Genomic DNA, 18,233 nt, shown 5'->3' on the forward strand with positions numbered 1-18,233 from the left:
ACATGAGCTGCAAAGCGTGCCCATTTTGTTAACGATGTATGTACAAATGTTGCATTTGCGGCACCACTTTTATTTCTGCACATATTTTGATACGAATAAGATATACAGATATACTAATAAGGTATACAGATATACCACTTAGGTATCACATTTATTGTAACGACCCGGTCGGTCGTTTTTAAAATTTTCGCCCCAATCCTCTATTAACTAGATTTAAATGCATCCCACTTTTGTATACTAAAATAGAAAATAAACAGGTTCTTCTTGAAAACACAAGTAGCCATATAAATTTGTTTCCAAAAAGTAATTTCGCAAAGAATCATCATACCAAATATATGTCTAGTGCAAGAAATGCATTTTATTTCTTTGCAATTCAAATGCTATGATTCTACGATATATGAGTTCAATGAAAACATTGAAGCATTATATCAATCTCTCTTTGGAATATTTCGGCATGTTCTCCGGTTGTGTCCTTTTCTCCCGCATAGTGCACATGTAACTGTATTTCCTTCCCAGCCTCCTATGCCTCTCTTCTTTTTAGATCTTCCTGGTTTGATTTTTCCTTTTGGTGGCAGTACCACCTGCGAAGAGACATGTTCTGGAATTTGCCACGTTGTTTCATCAGGCAAAGGATTTACTGGTATCTCATATGTTTTCAACAAGTACTCTATGCTATAGTAATCCGAGCAATACTTGTATAAATCCATATGGAATTTTTGTATAACTGCCATTGCATGTGGACATGGAATATCGTCTAGCTGAAACCTCCCACAAGTGCAGTCTTTTTTGGTTAGGCGCACCACTATTTCTTGTTTGGCCATCAAATTCTAAAATGTAAGAAATTCAGTTGATGGCAACACTAGTATAATTTTTAATTAAGAAAAGTCATTAGCTATACGAAGTATAGTATTTTTCAAATAATAATATTCAGTTGTTTAGTGAAATCACTAAGGTAAAAAAGTAAAACTACAGTACAATGCAGTGTTTTTATATGATTTGAAAATGCATACGTCATGTCTGTGATAGATAGTATTATTTGATAATATTTTTCATACTTTGCACCAATATTCCACTGCATCCTCTTGATTGGTGTAATTCATTTTTGAATCAATGTTTCATAAAGTCGAGCAAATTCACAACTGGGAGGTCTCTTGCGTGCTTATTTGCTGCATTTACTGATTCCGCAATATTCGATGTCATGGTCATGGTTCTATTTGCCTTCGAATGCGCCCGGGCCATTTATCATATTCATATCCCATCAGGTGTGTTTTCACTCTACTATCAATAGCTTCTAACTCTGCCATATGCCTGTTGAATTCTTCAACAGTGTATGCTCTTGCTAATGCAAAGTATACTTCTTTGATTTGTTTTTGGCTCTTCCTGAAGTTTGTCTTTATGCTGTTCCACAAATGGAACTACATGCACAATGAGGGACATCTGGATAGACATTGAAGTTGCTCTCCATATACCATCATGCCTGTCTGATACAATGCACATTCCTTCTCTTGTCCATAGTTTCTCTGAACTGTACGAAGAACCACTCTCACGATGCATCATTTTCCGAATCAACAATTGCATATGCGAGGGTAGAATTTGTCATTTTTTTTTTTTTTTTTTTTTTTTTTTTTTTTTTTTTGGTAAACCCAAAGAACAAAATATCAATTACAACACACTATATTAATTTAGCATTTCATATAGTAGTATAGTCATAGGTAGGTGCAGGTGTGTAGCAAAATAACTATATACTCTGTTGGTGTACTTGTATACCATACTGGTATCATATAATTTTTGAAAATCTTTTTTCTTTCTTTAATTGAATGTAATTGGATTGTACGCACAATATTAATTTAGTATTTCATATAGTAGTATAGTCATAGGTACGTGCAGGTATGTAGCAAAATAATTATATACTCTGTTGGTATACTTGTATACCATACTGGTATCATATAATATTTGAAAATCTTTTGTTTCTTTAACTGAATGTAACTGGATTGTATTCTTACCCTCTGCGTCTTGCGTGGAAGCCGTGAGTATGGTCCCTCTATATGTTGACTTTAAAAACTTCCATCAACTACAACTGTTGGCCTACAATAGACCCATCCTTTAATCGATGCATATATAGCTATGAATGCATACAAGAAGCTCCCATCTCCTTCAGTGTGTAGTCGTGTCACTGATCCTGGGTTAGCGTACTCTAACATATAAAGATATGTTGGCATTTTCTTGTATGACTCACTTGGTTTTCCTCTCAACAATTGCATTGCTTTTTCTTTTGATCTTCACGCTTGCATGTAGCTTAAGTCCATACCATATGCTTTTTGGATGTCTCTCTGGATATCTGTTGGTGTATATATGCTTTTCGGGTCAACAAGTTTATCTTGTACCACAGCTGCAACAAAAGCTGAGACAGCTTGCTTTTGTGAACAAAATCTCTTATCAGTTAAACAACTGTGGACAGAATTGAAATCCGTCACTTTGAAAAGATTTGATGCTCGCAGGCTTGATGCCTTAAGTCTCCAAGTGCATCTTTCATCCACGCATTCAAGGATATACCTGTTTATAATACAAATACAGTTCTGTATCATGTTTTGCTGATAAAAAACACACACAAAAATTCGTACAATTATATAGTCACATAGTATACTCTGTTGGTATACTTATATACTGTATCAGTATCATATTTGCTGATAAAAAACATAGACAAAGCAACACAATTCTATACTCACATAGTATACTGATTTAGCATACATATATACTATATTGGTATTATGTTTTACTGATAATAATAAAGACAAACCAATACAGTTATATACTTGCATAGTATACTGATATAGCATACTTATATACTATACCAGTATCACTGATATAAAACACAGACAAACCAATCCATACTCGCATAGTATACTGCTTTAGCGTACTTATATACTATATAGGTATCACATAGTTTTTTACTTGAAAACATGCTGACGAACCTTCTTGGGCATGATTTATGAATCCGATACTGACATTCTTCTCTAACGGCATACTGTTTCATAACGAGAGCCAGCAGGTTCTTGTCTTTGTAAATTTGTCCTTTTTCAACATTTTGATGAAATTGATCAGTTATGATGTTTGCATCATCAAGTTGTAAAATGGCGTCATCTCCTTCTTGCACATCAAACGTACTAATCATATCAGTGCTTTCAAATTGTGCAATTTCTGATGAAATTGGAGCAATATCGAAACTGCAGGTGCTTGCAGCTATAGTGTTTTTAGCAAACGACACACACAGGGGAAGTGTTGTCATCCCTGCACTTGATTTTTTCAATTCCATGTAAACACCAACACTCATATCGCTGCAAATTGTAATTGGTGGATATCCTTGAGCAATAGCATACTGAATAACTATTGTGTTACTGTCCTTTTACAGTTGCTTTGCAATTTCTCCGAGAAGTTGTTCAAATTTCCAATAGGTCTTTATTAGAATTGCATCAACATGAAAATTTATGAAATTATTGTTATCATCCCATTCTCCACTATGCTGCAGCAGAATTGGTATATTTTCCATGATTCTGAAGTTATAATCACTTTTATGTCCAAAATTGAATCTCAACAAAGCAAATTTCAACAGTTTTGATGTCAAATATTGAATTTCAACAACAGATTTTTCGAAATCAAAATCCGAAAACAACAGGGAAATCAAAATCTCAAAACGACAGCGAAATAAAAATCCGAAAACAAGATGCGTATCAGCATCAACGATCTTCAAGTTAGGGATTGTCTGTGGAAATCTCAATTTTGTGCGCTTATTTTCTGAAATTTTGAGCAGCTTTTGGGTTTTTATAGTTAGGGCATTAAGCGTGGGTAGTTATTTTGATATTCCCGTTTATTTATTAAATGGGTAGGAGATTGTAATTATTTAGTGGGTAGAATTCTTTTATGGATAGGGCAGGGTAAATAATTTCACTTTGATAGGTACTCCTCTAATACTCCCTAAAAGAAAATTGAGTATTTGACTTCTTGGCAAGGTAGAAACGAATGTCCAGTTATATACGACCCTAACCAAGCTGAATCTGTTGGGTCGAAGAAATGAAGACTGCATTAAGTGATGACTTGATTGAAATAACTCGAATGACAATAAGGTCATGAGTGAAGTAATTTAATTTGATGATCTTTTCTATCCGACATGACATGGGGGACCATATATCTCCAACAGTACAATTTTGTGAATGGGGAGGGCTGGTAAACTACAATTAGTAGGGAAGCAAACATGTTATTATGTGTATGTTGCATGATCATGACTCTTTGCTAGTAGTGGCAAAAAGAACACCAACAGAATATAAAGTCACAACTCACAGAAATGCCTTAACCACAAAATTCGTAAGGTCAGGCAAATGCTCATATATAAATTAGTAGGTTAGCAAATGATTGGCCAATGGCTCCATTGCCTCATTCTGACATCGTTCAGGGCTGGCGGAGCTGACACCAAAAATTTATTGATGTTTATTCAACTGAGTAACATGTTTTGGAACTCAACCAAGAAGTAGAAAATCAACTTGCATTTCTTCTGATATACTACTTCCTGCCAAAACTGAGAGTCATGACGTCTATCCTAAATCCTTTCAAGTTCAAGTTCAAGTTCAAATTCGAAAAAGAACTCAAAAGAAAAGAGCCTCTCCTAACCAATCTATGTGGTCAAACAAACAGTACAATTAGTAGGTTAGTGAACAACTGGTCAAATGAGCTTTGCGATTGAAGTCTTGTATCAAGGATAAATTACCGACTTGCAAAGCTGATACCAAAAGTCTGGCTAGGACCGCTACTGGATTCTGGAAGTCATCCTTGTGACATTGGCACCTAGACCTTGAAGTTTCATCTCCAAACTTTCATAACCCCTATCTACATGGGAGATTCCACTGATTTCAGTACATCCTTCAGCAGCTAGACCCGCCAAAACCAATGACATCCCCCCTCGCAAATCAGTTGCAATAACTTGACAACCACATAGTGGACTAGCAAAAGGTCCATATACGAATATAAATCAATTTCCCAATACTCAGTTGAATAAATTGTTTCAGGAAATCAATCAAGAACTAGAGACTTACCTTGCATTTCCCTTCCCAAAAACTAATGCTGTGCTTCCACATACCTGAATTTTAGCTCCAAATTTCTGCAGCTCTGTTACTGCACAGAAGAAGATCATGAAACACTTGAAGAAAAATTTAATTAAAATAATCAGTGGAAAAGACATCAAACATTTTTATGCATTCTGACCAGATATTCTAAGACAATCATGTGAGATGACTCAGATTCTACGGAGAAAACGTAAACCGCATCCCTGATTGGTGAATGCAAAGCACCAGAATAAGAGAAAGGGGATGAAATACATATGTGTCAGAGTACAGTGGCCAAAGAAAGACAGAATAGAATCTTGAGCACACTGTTCTTGCTAAAAATTGGCAGTACATTTGGAAAGAGTCATGATCATGCAACATAGACATAATAACATGTTTGCTTCCTCGATAAAGAGATCAATGTTGATTCCAATAGCTGCTCAAAGTAGAATTATTAGCCGAAGTACAAACTTAAAATTACCAAAGCAATTGGGGTTTCATGATTCCAAGTAGTTCTCAAGAAAGATGGAAATCAACACAATGAGTTGCAGTTAGCAGTCACATTTTATTGAGCAGCACAGTGGTATATTTCATCACTAGGGAGTCAACCAGAATGACAAGTCAATAATCCAGATTGTAGAGTAACTTCTACAGGGATAAACTTCCGACATGAGCTATGCAGGTGATTTTCAAAACAACTAAACTGTAGACAAACAACCAAAAGTAGCCGGGCATCATAATTATCACATACCATGGCTCATACGATTTTCAAAGACAGTTTCCTCAATAACGCTTATGCCTTTGCATGTCGAAAGCAATGCCATTGTCAGAGGCTGGAGATCTGTCGGAAATCCAGGAAATGGATGTGTCTTGATATTGAACCCTTGCAAATTGTCTCTAGTTGCCCCAGGTACTGCTGAAAGCTGGTCTCATGAACCAAATTATCATAAGAAGATGTGCACGAGATGGAAGAATATTAAGACATTAGCACATTTCCTATACCTCCAAAGTGTCATCACTAAGCTGTAATATTTTACAACCAGCATGTGAAAGCTTGTCTAATAAACAAGTCAAATTGCTGTAAATGACAGGCGACATTGAGATATGTGATCGAGTAATAGCAGCAGCTAACATATAAGTTCCGGCTTCAATCCTGTCGGGCATTATACTATACTCAGAACCATACAGCCTTCTCCTTCCACTAATATACAGTGTGTCTGTTCCTGCTCCTTCCACAACTGCCCCACAATTTGTTAAGAAGCCAGCAAGGTCAATGATCTCTGGTTCCTGCATCGTACATATCAAAGTACAACAATTTAAAAAAATGCTCGGTGCATTTCAATAAAGATTACAGATTTATTAGATAGGAACTTCAAGTAACTGTCATAGAAGTTGAAAGACAATACACTTTCATACTTGAGCTGCATTTGAGATTACAGTATTTCCCTCAGCCAAACATGCTGCCATCATAAGAGTTTCTGTTGCTCCTACGCTGGGGCAGTCAAGTCGAAAGCTTGCACCAGTCAAACCTTTACCATTTGATACATGTGCTTGCACTTTTCCATCCCTATGTGGACTCAGAAAGTTAATCACTACTCGTATGCTATCAGTACTATGGCACAATCAAATTGAAAACATAGGACATAATAGCATGTCAAAAAGCTAAAAGAAAACTCCACATATAAGAAATCCAACAGACCCTAAGGGGGCTAGTTCAGTTTCAAATGGGTAGTGTCACGAGTTCCAATCTCTAGTTGGACCTTTCTGCCGGTACGAACTTATCGCACCCGGTGTTACACCAAACCAATAAATACAAAAGAATATGTTTGGCATACACACTTATCACCAAACCTATATATTCTCACTTTAATTTTTAACTACTCCCACTGTCTCAATTTATGTGGCACTGTTCGGATTTTGAGTCTAACTTTTTTAATTATGACCGTGAATTTGACATGGAATCTTTTAAGTTCTTCTAAATAAAATTTATATCTTTGAAAACTACTAAAAAGTACTAATATAAGCCACATATTTAAAAAGCGTAAACAAAAAATTGCAGTAAAAGAAAAACTTATTTGGCTCTCGAAATTCCAATGGTGCCGCATAATTGGGGCTTAGGTACTAAGGTTAAATTACTTATTTTGGTGTAAACACCTAATGTGAAAAAAATAACAGAAATTCTATGAGTTCACCAACCTCAACTCAACTGTAGCACCTAGAGCTTGGAGACCATGAATATAAAGATCAACAGGCCGAGCTCCAATGTCACATCCACCAGGTAACCCAACAGTAGCCTCACCAAATCGAGCCAATAATGGCCCTAACACAAAAAACCCACCTCTAAGTTTCCCAATTTCAGTCGAATCAGGTTCTACAGACAGCAGTCCATCAGTGTTAACCACTATTTCTCCATTAAAGGTCATAACTTGAGCACCCAGAGACTCCAAGATTGAAGCCATCGTTCTAGTATCTGATAAACAGGGTACATTTTTAAGGTTTGAAGATCCAGAGCAGCAAAGGGTAGCTGCAAGAATAGGTAAAGCTGAGTTCTTGGACCCACTAATGCTGACATGGCCAGAGAGTGTGGACCCCCCTTTGATAATTAGTTTTGGATCTTGAATGAGAGTTTTGGGAGGAGGAGAGAGTTGTTTAGGGTCCTGGAATAAGCAAGCGCAGAGAGGATTGAACTTAGAAGCCATTGAATGAGAGAAGCAAGAAGTAGTACTCTTTGAAATGCAGATTTTTTTTTTCAAGATTTTAGTTGAAAAGACAAAGAGACACAGAGATCTGGAAAGGCCTTGCTATTTTTAGGCAAAATAGAACACGACACACACTTTCCTCTTTTGGCAAACTAAAATTGACTTGGACTAATTAAAGTTCTTTTTTAATTTAGTGGTAAAAACTTGAGTTTTCTTGGTCTTTTTCCTATGTTTAAAAGCTTAACTTGGGATTTTAATTAGAAAAACATATTATTACTTTTTTCGTCTCAATTTATATGTTATTTGATTTGATACGAAATTTAAGAAAAAATATTTTTTTTATATTTATGTGCGTGGAAGCTGTAGCATGAAGTTGTATCATACTGCCATTATGAGTTTTCCGCATCTTTATGCAACTTCTTGCCTTCATTCATATATTGCTTGCCTCTTTTTCTATTATTAATAGATTCAATATTATATGTTGTTTACGTCATAATAAGATTAAAGTGATTCACAGTTTAGATGGCTATATAATCTTAGAGGCGGACCCAAGATTTGAAGGGCGCAGTGCACTTTTGAATTTAATTAAAATCTGCTTTGTATTATAAGGTGGTATCACTATTTTATAGAGATATACATATATACATAATAATCCTAATGTGCAGTTTACTTTTGTTGTCACACTAAGAAAAGAGAAACAAGTAATAATTTGTATCCAAAGAGAGAGGAACTAATTAAACAGAGAGTATGACTCACAATGGCGACGAAAATTGATGAAACGCTAAGTTCAGATTTTCTAATTCAATAGCTTAGCTTCATTAATTATATTTGATTATTTGTATATTCTTTCAGTTATCATTTATCATGCAACGAAAAAATGATAAGTTAACTAATAACCTTTTAACTTTTTGTTTCTTATCTTTCCATTAACCTTTTTATTTGACAAGCACTTCCACTTTCGTGGCTGTTATTCTTTCTGAATTTCAAATAAATTGTACATGTATGTATATATAGGTACACATGCTGCACAATATTACGTTAATTAATAACCACCAATTAGTATTTATGGCTTCAAATGCAAAGTGCTTGGTAACTTTTTCTTTCTCAAGCACTACATACAAGTGTAAAACAAAAGAACGGGTCATTTGCTTTGTAAATCCACTATAACAACAGAAAATCAGAAATAACGCTTAACCATATTTCCACAAATCCTTCCTCCTATAAATAGGATATTTCATTGTATTCAAACATCCGTGACACATCAGAAAAGGAGAACAAACAATAAAGAAAAAAAAGACACAAAAGGGAAAATGGCAAAAGCTATTGTTCTCCTCTCTGCCCTTTGTTTTTTGGCCATTGCCAACTTCGCCGTCGCTGAGCCCGAAGTCTTTGATGTTGAAGGCAGAGTCTTCTGTGACACATGCCGTCTTGGTTTCGCCACCACCCTTAGCGAGGCCATTCAAGGTATGAACAATAATAATAATAAGTGTTCCTCAACCCCTTTTGTTTTTCACAAAGAGAATACAAGCATTGGAGCAATAACAAGTTGTCGTCACGTAATGATCAGAAGGTCGCGGGTACAAGAAATAGAAATAACCTCTTACAAAAAATAACATGTACTACAATATTTGGTGCTGCTTCTTTCTTGGATCTTGTGCATAAGGAAATCTGAGCTACTTTGCATGACAGGCAGAGGCGAATTTAAGATTTCTTGAACATGGGTGCACCACTAACAAAAATAGGAAAAAAAATATTAAGTGGGAATCGATCCCTATTCCTTAGGATAAATAATTCAATATTCAACCAAGTACACTATTCAATATTTTTGAAGCATGAGTGCCAACAGATAATATTAGACTAATTATAGAAAATACGTACATAAAATATCTAGTTTAACAATGAGACCATGGGTTCACGTGCCCTATAATTGGGGCTATAAATCCGCTCCCGATGACAGATGTTCAATTGAGCCCGTTCGTTGAAAACTTATATCGTGCAAATAGAATGCTTTTAGTGTAGCAGAAGATGATTCAAAAATTGCTTTAGATGGTAACTTTGAAACCTAAATGCGACATTCATATATTTTCTGAAATTCCCTTATTAAAATTTTTGACTTCGCCACTAGCAGTAAAAGAATGTATTATTGGTGCAGGTGCCACGGTGCGATTGACATGCAGAGACATCGAGACACACAATGAAACATACTCAACAGAAGGCAAAACCGACATGATTGGCAAATACACACTAACAGTAGAAGGTGATCATGAGAATGACATTTGCGAAGTAACAGTGGTGAATAGCCCAAGAGAGGATTGCAAAGAGATAGTTTCTGAGTTGGTTAAAGGCAGAGTTGTGTGCAGTAAAAATGTTGGAATGCACAATGCTGTTCGATTTACTAACCCACTTTTCTTCCAAAAAGACAAGCCTGTACCTGGCTGCAAAGAGCTCGTTGAGGAGATGGAGCTTGTTGATCTCTTGTTACTCGATGATTGAACAAAATTTAACTTTAAGAGACAATAGCTTTTGCCCCTTTCGTCATTCATTTTGCAATAAGAAAAAAAGAATAAATTGGAATAGTGAACTTCTCCTGAATGTGTACTCCCATGGAAAAAGAAAAGAAAACTTTTTCCAAGAAGATGATCATGTGGTAGCTTCTTAGAAAATTTTGTGTTCCATAATTTGGTGTTACAAATTGATCATAATTTTGTGTCATCATTTTTTAAATTTGGCAATACTTACTATGTAATGAGAAGTTTTCTTTAACTTTAACTTTCTTCCTCAATTGGATCCTTTGTGTCAATAAATTCTCTCATTCATTTTGACTAGCAAGAAGTTGTTCAAACAAATTAAAAGAATTATATATATTGAGAAACATGTAAACAACTCCGGATCACTAATTTGTTTTAACAAATTGCACTTTTAGAATAGCAAATAAATGGAAAATTTGAACCTGCGACCTCGCTTTGGCACCCGGAGCGGCTCGATGGATTTCGTGGCCTGAGGAGAAATCATATTGAGAGGCTTTTAAATTTAATTATTTTATAAAATATTTATACTAACAACAAAATTTGCTTTCTAAACAACAAATTAATCATTTAAGACAAAAAATAATAAATTTCAAAAATAAAAAGGAAGGGGTCCACAAATTTTGATTTGGCTATCATCACAAACAAGAAAAAGAAATAAACGTACATAATATAATATCTTAAGTTTTGAGCATTAATGGTGTCAAAAATAGTTACACCTTCTGATCAATCTAAGCGATAATTGTAGTTCATTTTATTAAGTATCACTTATTGGTGAATATCTAAAATAAATTATAAATAACCTAATATAATATGTCGAATTACACCAAAAGAAAACCGGTGCATGAATACTTTTGTGTTCATGCAGTTTCAGAAAATATTGTAAAAGAAATTTATATGTGTTTTAGAGATTTCGTTCATTTCCAATGAATCGTCTATCAAATTATGTCAATTGATGTTTGATAAAAGAATGAAATGAACTTTCCTAATTACTTGAGAAGAAAATCCTTTTTTCTTTAAAAAAGTAGGAGGTAAAAGTATTTTTGCACATCCATGTCCGCTTTGCATGCGTTATATACAAATTTATTTGTCCTCATTTCCAAATAGACGAGTGTTTATTTATTTTTATTTATTTATTATCAAAACGATAGAATATTTTATTCATTGGCCGATCGACAAAGCAAAGGAGGTACCAATTTGAAAATTGATCATTCGAAGAGACTTTATGTACTAAACAAATAAACAAGTTGGTGAAACAATGTGAAAAATAAAAACTACGTAACAAGTTTATAAAACCAAAAAATCAAACCAAATAAGAGATGTATTGGAGGTAATGATTCCTTATCGAACACTTCACCAAGAGTTTGCTCTCATATGGTAACCTAAATATTAGCCACATGCCCACAAATAAAAGTTGTCCCAAGTAAGCATTTGAAATTTTCTTAACCACATGCTTCAAAGAGCTAAGTCCCAATCTCATTGAGTTAGGTCAACTTGAAATATCTCTTTAGTTAGATCATCCTTCAACTCAATAGATATCTACACACCAACAAGGGTTGTGGTGGAGAGGTTTCGGGTTCGAGCCTCTGGGTATGGGTATGGAGACGCTTTTGTTAGGTAATATTTTACCCCCCAATGTGAAACTTCCCGACACGAATCCGGATTTAGTCGGACCCCAATGTGAATACTGGACACCGATGGTAAACCAAAAAAAAAAAAGTTATAGAGTTAAAAACTAGTTACTAAAATACCACGTAATAAATAAATAAGTTAAATTTGAACGATTTAAACTGTTTGAGTCGGATATATTGATCACTTGAATAAGTAAACAAATATCGGATTTATTATGTCTATAAATTTAACTATCGGATTCAAGAAAACTAGAACCAAGTAACAGCTCCAACATGCTAAAAAACTACATCACGTTTATTATTATTATTATTCTATCTTAATTAGTGGTGTTTGATTCGGCACAAAATTTTTTAAAAATATAAGAATTCTTAAATTTGTGGTCTAAAATGAAATACAAATAAGGTAGAAATTCTAAAAATAAATTATTTTTAAATAATAATAAATATTTTTTTGAGATGGACTAAAAAGAAAAAAGTATCATATTATTTAAAAAATCAAATAAAAACTCTTTTAGTGTTGGCACCAGTCCACCATTATACGTGGAAACTATAAAATAGGCCCTATAAGAATCTCAACTGAACCACTGTACCACACATGTATTTTGAGAAAGAGTTGTCAAATTCTTAAAACTATCTCCACTATCTCAATTTTCCATTTCTCTCTCTAGAAAAATTAAGAACCCTTAGCGTAAACTCTCTGCCACCGAAGAACCCCACCCACCCAGGCAGCCTTCAGTTCAATTCCAATGGCGAACAGCAATCTTCCTCGCCGAATTATCAAGGTCCCTTCTTATTCAACCTTGATCTTCCTCTTCTTCGCTCGATCCATTAGGGTTTTTGATCTACTGATCGCTTTTATAACTTCGATTTAACTGATAACTTTTTCATATGCTTAATTTACAGGAAACTCAACGGCTTCTCAGCGAACCTGGTAATTTTTCACGAATTTTTGTTTTAAATTGTTCTTCTCCTTTAGCTGTGATGAACTTTTGAGCTTAATATTTAAGTTTGGAATACTCGGTGATATGATTAATGATTTGGATTGTTGATCTCACTATGTATGACTTTTTCTTTTTGAAGCAGCAAGTTTTAGTATTGATATATGCAAGCTATGTTACTAATTAAAAAAAGAGAGAGATTTACTGTCATTTCACTTTGAGTGCAGCACCAGGAATAAGTGCATCTCCATCGGAAGATAATATGCGATACTTTAATGTCATGATTCTTGGTCCTACACAGTCTCCTTATGAAGGTAACGAGCCCAATTTTAAGATTTTACTGCAACCGGTTTAATATGCTTAAATCATTTACTTGTTTTTGTTGGGTGTCAGATATATGTTTAAATTGAATCTTTGTGGTGAATTGGTTTTCTTCAGTGATGTACTGTCTAGCTAAGGTCTGTAGTTGTTGCTAGTTTTTTCCGGTTTCACACTTGAGCTTTAATTGGCCTAAACTGAACCCTGTCCCCTCCAATTTGTTCTATATTGTCCTCTAAAATCTTGGGCATCTATCTACCTTTTCAATTGCTGTGTGCTATACGGACCAAACATGAAAATTAACTAAGATCACTGCACGAATTAATCCTGCAGAATGTAAAGTTAACTTGACTAGTTGATAACACTGATTGTGAGATGTGTGGCTGCATTTGGAAAATTGATATAGTTCATTGTCTAACATATCACAACTCCCAGTAATTTGTTATGAACTGTCTTATTTCTATGGACCATAGCAGAAAGCTGGCTGTCCTTAGTATAAAATATTGAATGTTGGTGTGAAGTACAAACATGTTGCTCATGGTTAGTATTAGTTAAGACACCCATCAACTACCTTGTACTGTTTTCTTGATATGTTTATATGCGACATTCTTCTCTTTTAACTCGTCCAGTTTACAGCCATTGTTCTATCTGGTAGTAACGTGGATGATATGTCTACAGTTGTATTTGAATAATGTATGTTCTGATTGCCTGGTTTCTCTTTTGACTAAGTTCCTCTTCTTGCCTTTTTGTGTAGGAGGTGTCTTCAAGCTCGAACTCTTTTTGCCTGAAGAGTACCCGATGGCTGCTCCTAAGGTATTTAAACACATTAAGGACGTTTTGACAATTTCCAGTTGATATTCTGCAATATTCGTTCTTGAAATGGTATCTCAAAGCTTTATAACGGATAAAGGAATATTTCTTTTTGACTGATATTTCTTCAAGCCTGAACTGTCACCTTATGCATGCTGGATCAGTTGTTATAGTGCTTTGATTTCTGTTCCTATATAAAGCTACAGTTAAACTTGTCTTTTAGTCGATTGGGCTGTTGCCGTTGTTGCATAAGTAATTTTGTTTGTTTCGATGATATCCCTTTGCTAGCTATGTTTTGGCTCTCTTTTTGTTGATGTTGCCGGTCTCTGTCCTGGTGGAGTGTTATATCTCAATTTGAAATGAGAAAATATTAGGCATTATGCCTTTTTAAGTTATAGTCTGTTGTCTTTATGTCTGGCAATATGTTGCTACATTTTAACTTCAGGACGTTCCTTTCCGTGTTTGAAACTTAGTTGTAAAAGCTTTGCTGCTTCCTTTACCATGTTAATAGCTTTACTGTTACCTAAGTGGACATGTTAGGTGAAGTGTTTATCCTGTTTGTACCTTTTTTCTTGATAAGGAAAAAAAAAGATAAAAATTTATGCTACCTTGTAATTTGATCATGATATTTGTTAGTAGACAAAGTTTGATGTGAGATGTAAAGAAGCTTATGACAATTAAAATATTAAGGGACATGCTCTTATCAATCGCGACCATGTTCGACAACTTTTTACATGTTGAGGTTGCTTTTCTAGGAATACTAGTATAGGTGACTGTTTTCGTCCCATTCTTCCATTTGTATGCACTGTGGGGTTGTAAAAATGGTATACTTGGGCAACCTGGATATTAATATTATTGGAACTATGAGTCAAGATACATATTAGTGCTGGAAGAATTAAAGTACTAATGATCAAAATTTTCTGATGTTTAAAGTCTGTTTCTATGTGGTAGTGGCGATGTACAAATACTATTGCAAAACTTCACCTAAAAACTTGATCTAGGTTCTAGGAAACTCCCCCCCCCCCCCTCCCCTCCCCTCTCCCTCTCTCCCTCCCCCTCCCTCCCTCCCTCTCTCTCTATCGATCTTTGAAATCAAGCCAACTGGCACATCCAGTTTAAAGACGCTCATCCTTATTCAAAATGTGAGAGATGGTCATTCTTATTTGGACTAGGATCTTTCTGTTTGATTTTTTATTTTTTGATTGATAAAATGGAAGATCTTTATATTCGTAAAAGCTAGGCTTAAGATTTTTATCTGTAAGTAATGAGATGGGACCTCTTTTTGTTCTCTCTGACCTCCTACCATTACAACATCCCTTGCTTCCCTTGAGAACGGCTCCTCAGTGGAGGAGTAGAGAAAGTGGTCCCCTTTAGTGAACTTGCTTGGCATGTTAGTCAAAAGTGACATAGAGCAACAAAGGTTTTAGTATTAATATTGTTTTATTTATCTACTGATGTGTTGCCTATCCTATTATTCACACTTTTATCAACATCTGGCCACAGTTGTTTGTATCGGTGGTTTCAATTAAACTTTTTAAGAAAGATGATTTGTTGTGAACTACGCAAACACTATTTTATTTAACTTACATTTACGGCCAATTCTCAGTTAGTTTTCTTGGAATTTCAGTTGTACTTTATGGCTATATTGCTCGGACTCTCCAAAAATGTAGCCGCACCCGTGTCGGATCCTCCAAAAATGCACTACTTTTGGAGGATCCGACGCGCACACATTTTTGGAGAGTCCGAGCAACATAGCTTTATGGTGCATCTTTGGTTTAGTCATTAAGTAGAATGTTCATCAAAAATTTATTGTTTGGGAGTAGACTTTTCAACCAAAAAAAAAAATTAGCATCCTGGTGGCTGCGAAGGAATAGGACTAATAAAACCCAGGTTGTGAAAAGATGTTTATGAAGTTTGAATATGCTGCTGTAAGTTCGTGCTGTTTTTTAGATAATTAAATAAAAAATGAAATGAATTATGACAATGATTGATGTGGGTATGTCTCTTTGAGGGTTTGTTGGATATATTATGCTTAGTTGGCATTCAGACTTACACTAGTTCTCTTAGGGGCAGTTGGATAATTGAAGATAAAGGATCTCATGACCTTCGTTCTGGCTTGCAGAACACAGGTACTCAGGCCTTAAAATGCTAATCTACTCCCGCAATGTTTGGAATTATAGCAAAGGCAAGGCATTTAGTAGATGCATAAAGATACTAAATCTGGGAATACTATCGGGGTGAAATTTTGCAACTTTTCTTGGGTGCTTTTCATAATCGGTTTTGTTGGATCCGACATTGGGTGGGTCTGGGTTTATGTGCTTCTTTTAGTGGTCTTGGGCAATCATCACATCATGAGATAGCTTTTGGGATTGAGTTAGGCCCAAGGTCCGTTTCTTTAATATGGTATCAGAGCCAGAGCACTTCAATATCATTTTTTACCCGATGTTGGGGGTCCATCTTATATTGTCCACGGTCCACATGTCCCGGGCCATGTGTGTGTGGGTGGGGGGGTTCATGTGCTTCTTTAATAGTCTTGAACAATCCTAACCCATGAGCTAACTTTTTGGGTTGAGTTAGGCCTTGGGTCCACTTCTTTAACAGGTTTCTAGATGAAGCACCTAGTGTCGCTTAGTAGTTGCAGGAAGCTTACTTCTCAAACGATTATAGACTTCTCTTAAATATGTGTAGCCTCGATCTTAATAGTTGCAGATGTTATTTGCCTGTGCATGTTTCTTTTTCTTTATGTGTTTAACATGTTTTGCTATTTGTATAACGTTTGTATCATTGATCAACTTGAATCCTAACAGGTTCGATTCCTCACCAAAATCTACCATCCTAACATTGATAAGGTTTGTTGTCTTTTTCAACTCTATTACACGTGGATATAAGCCAGAAAATACCTTGCTTATGTATGCCATTGTTGTGAAGCTTGGAAGGATATGTCTTGATATTCTTAAAGACAAGTGGAGTCCTGCACTTCAGATCCGTACTGTACTTTTGAGGTATTAAATATTGTATCATGTTTTGAAATAGTTTTCTCATCTTTCTAGGTACACTCCGTAAGATGCAAGATTGATGAATACTGTGAAAATGAGCACCTAACTTGAGCATTTTAGTTAATAGAAGTTTAAGTTTTTTTTACTCCTGTTTCAGCATTCAAGCACTTTTAAGTGCTCCAAATCCAGATGATCCACTCTCTGAAAACATTGCAAAGCACTGGAAGTCAAATGAGGCTGAAGCTGTTGAAACGGGTAGTTTGTATTCTGGTCTTCTATTTTACTGCCTCTTAACATCTCCTGGTTATGCAAACTGATATCGCTTTTTTCTTCACTCCTTTGATTTGAGTTTCCTTTTTCTTCAATGATCCAGCTAAGGAGTGGACACGCCTATATGCAAGTGGTGCATGAAGGCATAGCAACAAAATATTCAAAAATAACAAAAATTATGGACTGTATTCTATTGACTTGCTTATCAATATGGCACTTCGGCTGGCTGTTAATGCCTGGACTCTTCCGATTGCCTCCCATAATTGCTTCCCTGCCCTTGAAATTGTATAATTTAATGTGACATCCGTTGGTTTTCCAGTGTTCAGGAATGAACTTCTTACCAAAAAAAACTGGATATGGTTTTGAGAAAAGGATAATGTCACTGCAAGGGTAGTTAATGATTCAGATCTGTGGTTGGAGTTGGAAACTAAGGTTGCTGCAGCTGGTATGAACCTCCATAGATTTGTTTCAAGATGATGAATGTGCTAACGTAGAGATCAATGTTTGACCTGTTTCTTTTTTATTTTCATTTTTGCCCTATCCTGGATTGCGTGCGTGGGTTTGCTTGCTTGCTTTTTGTTTCTTTTTCCATTCAACGTTTTTGTCCTACCATTCCAATCTAGTGTGGGCACGGTTAGAAACCCAAAACATTTTTTTATAATACTAAACGAAGATAATTCGAACACTAAATATGCGCTTCGGTTCCATTTATTCTCAAGGACAAGTATTCTCTATCAGAGTCGTACGAAATAAATGCTTTATCTATATGAATATTCCATAATTTGGTCCAGCATGTTAGCTCTATACCCAATAATTGCGGTTAAATTCTGGCACAGCAATTTATGTGATTTGTCCTTTTCAAGTGATTAGGCTCCATTATCCATGACACGGTAAGAAGCTTGTCAAGGACATTTGCCTAGCTACAAGCAATTGCAAGGTTAATCATCAACAAC

The 18,233-nt window shown here is 35.4% G+C and overlaps 3 protein-coding genes across 3 annotated transcripts; 2 read left to right on the forward strand and 1 right to left on the reverse strand.

The window, feature by feature from the left end:
* On the reverse strand, positions 4,337-7,906 carry LOC109229181 (UDP-N-acetylglucosamine 1-carboxyvinyltransferase 2-like). The gene is made up of 6 exons (XM_019394528.1): positions 7,290-7,906; positions 6,510-6,660; positions 6,096-6,380; positions 5,845-6,016; positions 5,085-5,163; positions 4,337-4,991 (listed from the first exon to the last, which is right to left on the reverse strand). Exons 1-6 carry the CDS (start codon positions 7,790-7,792, stop codon positions 4,799-4,801), a joined length of 1,383 nt encoding a protein of 460 aa, XP_019250073.1. The 5' UTR covers positions 7,793-7,906; the 3' UTR covers positions 4,337-4,798.
* Positions 9,040-10,574, forward strand: LOC109229182 (anther-specific protein LAT52-like). The gene is made up of 2 exons (XM_019394529.1): positions 9,040-9,256; positions 9,945-10,574. The coding sequence occupies exons 1-2, from the start codon at positions 9,103-9,105 to the stop codon at positions 10,283-10,285; spliced, it is 495 nt and encodes a 164-aa protein (XP_019250074.1). The 5' UTR covers positions 9,040-9,102; the 3' UTR covers positions 10,286-10,574.
* On the forward strand, positions 12,528-17,820 carry LOC109229183 (ubiquitin-conjugating enzyme E2 35). Its single transcript, XM_019394530.1, has 8 exons — positions 12,528-12,730; positions 12,852-12,879; positions 13,114-13,200; positions 13,959-14,017; positions 16,822-16,863; positions 16,943-17,016; positions 17,168-17,265; positions 17,384-17,820. The coding sequence occupies exons 1-8, from the start codon at positions 12,695-12,697 to the stop codon at positions 17,419-17,421; spliced, it is 462 nt and encodes a 153-aa protein (XP_019250075.1). The 5' UTR covers positions 12,528-12,694; the 3' UTR covers positions 17,422-17,820.

This window comes from Nicotiana attenuata, chromosome 7 (assembly GCF_001879085.1).
Source record: "Nicotiana attenuata strain UT chromosome 7, NIATTr2, whole genome shotgun sequence".
Classification (NCBI taxonomy): Eukaryota; Viridiplantae; Streptophyta; class Magnoliopsida; order Solanales; family Solanaceae; genus Nicotiana; species Nicotiana attenuata.